This window comes from Vicugna pacos, chromosome X (genome assembly GCF_048564905.1).
Source record: "Vicugna pacos chromosome X, VicPac4, whole genome shotgun sequence".
Lineage (NCBI taxonomy): Eukaryota > Metazoa > Chordata > Mammalia > Artiodactyla > Camelidae > Vicugna > Vicugna pacos.
In genome coordinates this window covers 13,883,483-13,889,939 of record NC_133023.1, presented here as the reverse complement: position 1 = coordinate 13,889,939, position 6,457 = coordinate 13,883,483, and the positions used below count along the sequence as shown (strand labels likewise).

Here is a 6,457-nt window from a genome sequence, read left to right as displayed (position 1 = left end):
ACACCGAACCCACAGCTAGCAGCACTGTAACTCAGGCCTAAGCAAAGCTTATCTAATACACGTACTTTTTCTTCTTAAAGCACCTCACGGCCTTCGTGCACTTAGGAACACCTGAAAGCACTTAAGCACCACAGCTGAGGCTATTCCGAACAGCAAGATCACCAACAGAAAGCACAAAAATGCAAAAAACATGGCACTAAATACACCTCAAGAAGATCACTTGTTTACAGTATGAGAGCTGATACAAGAAAGAAGAACGTTGCCCTGTCCCACCTCAGCTGAGGGAACGCGTGCAACTCAAGATATGCACTCCTTTGCACATAATTAATAAGCACCATAAATACTCATCCTGGGTTACAAGTAAATTTTAGCGAGTAGGTGAGTTTGCTAATATGGAATCTGCAAATAATAAGGAGCAACTGTATCTTTATGATATTTCCAGAGTTAGAAAGGATACTTTTGTTCTTGGACAAGATGCAAAAAGTACAAATTATAAAGGAAAAAACTGACAAACTGGATAAATTGAAATTTAAAACTTCTGCTTGAAAATATATGTCAAAAGAAAGTGAAAAATCAAGTCACAAACTGAGATAAGGTATCTGCTTCCCAAATAAAGAACAGAGTATTAGTACCAAGAAGGGTTTTAAAGTTCCTAGAAATCAATAAGATAAATAGCTATTAGGAAAATGAGCTAAGGATAACAAACATTTTCTTAGAAGAAAATGGACCCACAAACTAATGAAAATATGCTCAATCTCATTTGTAATAAAGAATATAAATTAAAAACAAGATATTTCACAACTCTCTCTCTCTCTATATATATATACACACATACTTAGTAAAATTGAAGTGTGGTTAAGCACAATTCATGTGTCAGGCATAAATTTTACAACATTAAATGACAATCTGTAGTAAAATCAAACTACATTTTTAAAATTCCCAACAAAGGATATAATTCATTTCATAGATTAGAAGCCCAAGGGAGAAAACGAGAGCTGCAGAACGATGCAGGAGGATAAATAACCAAATGATATTCAGGAAGCAACAAAAAGACACATCCAGTACTGCCAGAAATTGGACATTTCTTAAAACCACTATTCCGGGATTATCAGTGGATTTTCAGGTGAGATAAACAGGGCAGAAGCTCTGCGTGTCAGGCTGTACACATTCACAGCCCTCATTTTTAAGATTCTGTTCTTCTGGAACCACTCTCAGTACCAAATTGTGTATCAGTTAGGGTTCAACTAGAGGCAAAAACCAGTAGGAGATACATATGTGTGTGTGTGTACACAAAAAAAAACAGTAGAAGTGGTTTATGCAAATGAGGGAACTGGTTTTAAGCCGGCTCTGTAAGGCTGCCGACACCATACCTGATTCTGGAGCTCGGAGTCCACAGGGCAGGCAGTCAGGCAAGATCAGGAGCAGGCTCACACCCACAAGCACAAGCTGGCACCCCATGAGAAGAGACTAAAGCCTGAGTCCATTCTTATCGGCTCTGGCCTTGGCGGCGAGGTCAAATCTGCAGACGCCAGGGTCCTCCATCATGGCGCTAAATACACAGCCTGGCCCGGGAATCACATCATGGCGCTAAACACACACACCTGGCCTAGGAAGCCAGGGGAACGTGGAGCAATTGCAGGCCTAGCTGCCGCTTCACACCAACAAGGTGAATCAGCAGTTCACCCACACAGCATGTGGGAGCTACACAATGGTTGCTGCTTCTCTTTGCCTTCCAAATCTCTCACGAATCTCTACTGTGGCCCACCTTAACCAGAAACATACAAGAAAGGGAATTCTGAGAAACGTAGTTCAGCCTAACCAAACCGACACATTCTTTAATGGTTACGTGTCTCTTCAGACCCTCCTTTCATTGTCAAATTAGCTTTAGTAAATTATGTTTTTCCCTAGGAAAATTATGCATCACGAACAGAGAATGTAGTATCTTTGATACTGATTGCTTGCTATTTGAAATGTTTTATGGTCTAAAACATGATCAATTTTTATAAATGTTCCTTCCATATGTGCTTGAAAATAATGTGTACTCTCTAAAACTGATTGCAGAGTATTACATATAGATACATGATCAGGTGGATTAATTGGGTTGTCCAATCTTCTATACACGAATTTTTAATTTACATGATTACTGACAGAGGTATATTAAAAATCTCCCTGTATCAATTCTTCTAGTAGTTGTCAATTTCTGCATTATCAACTTTAAAGCTCTAAGTTAAGAGATGCATATAAGTTTATAACTACTATATCTTCCTAGTGAATCATTCCTTTCAGCATTCAGTAATGACCTTTCTTTCTATTCCTAATGATATTGTTCTTTGCCTTAAAGTCTATCCTGTCCAAAGTTAACATTGTTATGGTTTTAATTATGCTCTCTTTTCCTGCGGCAGGGGTTTCTTTTACTTACTTACCAGCTCAGCTATGCATTTTTAAAAAGCTGTTTGTTACGTTTGATCCATTATTTCTGGAGTGTGTAGCAGGCAGGGTTGCAGAATATCTAACCTGGCATCTTGATAGATCTTGAAGTTCTCAAGCTTAGGGAAAAAATGACACCTATACTCACCTTGAAACAGAAATCTCTTAATATGTTTGATATGCAGTCAGAATAGCAGAATAAATTGCACAATGGATGCATAACCAAGGCCCCATCTTACCAATGAAGGTATCAGACCATATTAATTATAGGGCTCAATCTGAATGTATCTACTTTCTATCTCCAACAGATAAGAAAAAAATATGCTTTTTGTAACAATACATTCCCACAGCTGGCCCCAGGATTCTGATATGGCGCCCATCTCTGAAGGTTGGTTCCCCCCAAATTGAGAATCACTGGTTTATTCTATCTCCAAGGAAGATTACAGCTTAAGGATGGAAATATTTTATTCCATTAACAGTTTGGTATTCCTCCTTCCATCCCTCAGCCCCTCACAGATGTTGCACTTTCCTCTGGTGCTCTGTGGGTTCCTTTCAATATGTTTCCAAACAGCTAGGTAGCATCCAAGAGACCAATGCTACGGTCAAACCTAGTTTCTATCTGTGTATGGGTCCCACCACTGGAGTCAAATCCTACCAGCTGATATTTAACCTAGTCTTACCCATAACAGCTTACTGGGGACTTTCAATACCCACACTATACATCTGCTTGTGTCATGCGGGGTCTACTTTGTCTACTACTTACTATGAATTTTAAGGGTTGTAGCAAAGATTATGTCAGTGATTTGGGCCTAATTGTTTATAAGGAGCAAGCCCTAATTCTTGTTAAGCAAGCTTGGTATCTGATTTGCTCAACTTATCAAATTTATGCACTACATAGAAAGCCTTTAAAAACTCATTGAAGTCAATGCTTCCATCTTTGTTTAAGTCCATCCTTTCGGCGAGCTCATCAAATTGGGAATCATCAATACGAACGCTGTAGTGACTTTTGAAAAGTTTCCACATGCTACGAAATTCTTCCATGGAGATCAGGCCTAAAAGAATATAGGAGAAGGCTGTGAGTGTTTATTTTAAGGCCCCCTCAGGGAGGGGTGGGGAAGCCATGCTGATTGAATAGTCCCAATTAGAAGCTCACTCACATGCCTGATCGTCAAGACATGGAAGGAAATGGAAAAGTAAGATTGTAAAAATAAGAAACAGTATGTCACTTTCAACTACCAAGTGATCCTAAAATTATTTTAAGGCTGGAATGAGTAAACAGGGAAGGAATCGGGGGAGATGGCAGACTGTGGGACTATATATAGTGTAGAAATTACAAGATCTAAAATCTAAGGGAGAAGGACATGGAAGGAAGGCAGAGAGGAGAGCTACATCAAAGCAGAGGGAGAATAAACCCCGGACTCAGTAAGAGGTTTGCAAACAATGGCTTTGCCATTTTGTTACAGGCAATAATTTACTTCTGTGTTTTGATTATTGATTTTTTTGGTGTTCAACAGTCTCTGCAGTTGGGGATTATTTAATGTTTTTTTTTAAGTTTGAAAATAAATAATTGTGCATCAAAGCTAAGCAGAAAATTAGTTTTCATAGTGCTCAGTCTCCAAAACAGAATCAGAACTCTAGGGATGATTTGCATTTGTAGGAATAACAATTTTGAAATGGACAGTGAATTATCTTTTCATCTGTGTGGGTGATTTATAAAAGGGGCTAATCTTGTCTGGCTAATGGATACTTAAGCCTATACCACACAGAATTGAATACAGAGTTTGTGGATAAACTTAAAAAACAGAAACATTAAACATGAGTTTATCCCCACTCCACCTCGTGTTAAATCAAGTTTGGATGAAGAATGCAATGGATGAAAACAGAGTTCTGGTTTCAGAGAAACAGACTAGCCTTTGCTTTCTACTGCTACTGAACCAATCAAAGTGAATTTACCTGAGTGATCCGAGTCAATGACATTAAAGATGATTTGCAGGTCAGATCGGTATCTGTACACTGTTTCAATTAAAGTAGACTGAACCTAAAATAAAGAAAGTGTTAAAACACACACAGATCAATTTTAGTAAAAGTAACAAGCACACAATGTGGTAACCAATTGAAATTATGTGATTTAAATAGAAATTTGAAAAGGCAGGCCTTCTTTGGAGGCCCAACTCTCTTAAATCAGATAAAAGACCATGCTCTTGTGTTCTGAAGAGTTTGTAGTCTCTGTTCTTCAGGGGACAGGGCCAAAGCGATTCTGGAAGCAGTAAATAATAATAGCAAATATTTACTGAGAACACCTGTGTGCCAGGCCCTGCACTGAGAGCTTTCTGTGGATTATTTCATACAGTCCTCCACAACAGCCCAACGAACAGAACTATTATTATGCCCATTTTACAGATTGGAAAGTAGAGGGGTAAAGTAAATTTTCCAAGGTCCACATAGCTGGTAAGTGGGATTTGATTCTTGGCCTGAAGCCAAGGTTTACGAGCTTAGTCACCACAGTAAACTGTCTCTCAAGTGAAGCCAAAAGCCTCCTTCCTGTGGCTATTTTAGTCTCCTACCGGCACTTTTACTTCCTTTCTTAACTTCCCAGCTTAGCTTCCCAGCTCCCCTGCAAACAATCACCCCAGACCTAGTTCCCATCAGCTCACTTTCAGCCCACTATTATAACTAACTGCTGAGGAGTTGTTAACTAATAAGTTCCAGGGAGTCTGACAACTCTCCCTGGGGTATTCCCATTTTAATAAGGGATTCTAAATTTTAAAATTCCTTAAGGTATAAGATGTCATATCAGTAAGTCTATATTTACTGACAGTCAATAGAAATATGTTGAGTATTTTAAAATGGTATATTATATGAAAGAATAGATGTTACATCTGGCCTTCTGCAGGACAGCACTTAACAATCACATAGGTGACATGGATTTGCTTGCAGAAGGTTTTTCTTCCTTTCCATTTTTGCCTTTCCTTAGAATGCACAAATTTCCTCAACAGGCCACAATGGACCTGGGGGAATCCCCCTTAGGCCTTTCCCAAGACTGCCACACCCCTCCATTAGGTGATTCCACTCCCAGCTTTTCAAGGACTAAGTAACTCTTATAAGTCGTCCAAAGGGTGTTTTGCTCCAGCCAGGTTTTAGCCAGGGCTGTGTTTCACTTGCCTCTTTCACAGGTTTTTGAATGTGGATATCCTGGAAGCTGGACATGTAGTCAGTATTTCCATCTTTGTCTGTAGTAACCAGATGCAAACTCAGAGATCTCCATGGTAAGTTCAGCCCCAAAACGTTCTCCATGGAAAAAGCCCACTGGCTCATAGAAAGTTTTCCTAACAACAACAAAGCCCATATAACTGGTTGATAATCTAATAAAGAAATGCAATCTTGACTGAACAAGTGGATAGCCTGGGTGCCTCTGCTCTTGTTTAAGATCTGTCCTGCCAGGCCCCATGGCTCTGAGGGAGGAATAACCAAAGAAAGTCTTTGGGGTTCCACAGATCTTTCCCTTACTGTTATATGTAAGCAATCAGACTTTGGGTGTGATAGATTTTTTTTTCTTTTTTCTGATTAACAAAGTAAGGTATATTTATAATATACGATTTGAAAACACAAAAGGATATAAAGGATAAAAGATCACTTTTATTTTTAACATTTTGGCATATTGTCTCACCTCTCATCCCAAGTAATATCCTTTAATCACCTAATATTATATGTAGTTTTTAAAAATATAAATACTTTTCCCAGAACAGATGAAAGACTCAATTTCTTTAAGCTTTGTTAAGTGGTGAATTACACTGATTGATTTTCAAATGCTAAAACAACCTACAATTCCTAGTGTTCCTAGAATAAACTAAACCCTGTTGTGATACATTAACCTCATACTATTAATTTCATCTAGGATTTTTTTCATCTAAATGTATAACTGATACCATCCTTTAATTTTCCTTTTCCATAATGGTCTTGTTAGGTTTTGGTATCAGGATTACACTGACCTCCTAAAATCATCCTGAAAGTGTTCCCTCTATTTCTAGGA

The 6,457-nt window shown here is 38.5% G+C and overlaps 1 protein-coding gene across 1 annotated transcript in view; it reads right to left on the bottom strand.

Annotated features, from left to right (window-relative positions):
- Positions 1 to 2,874: 2,874 nt before the first annotated feature.
- Positions 2,875 to 6,457, bottom strand: part of PPEF1 (protein phosphatase with EF-hand domain 1) — a 125,747-nt gene continuing 122,164 nt past the window's right edge. The window contains exons 20-22 of the mRNA XM_031673271.2: positions 5,590 to 5,753; positions 4,381 to 4,465; positions 2,875 to 3,479 (exon numbers count right to left, since the gene is read on the bottom strand). Coding sequence (XP_031529131.1) covers positions 3,271 to 3,479; positions 4,381 to 4,465; positions 5,590 to 5,753 — 458 coding nt within the window. The 3' untranslated portion in view covers positions 2,875 to 3,270. The remainder of the gene's footprint in view (positions 3,480 to 4,380; positions 4,466 to 5,589; positions 5,754 to 6,457) is intronic.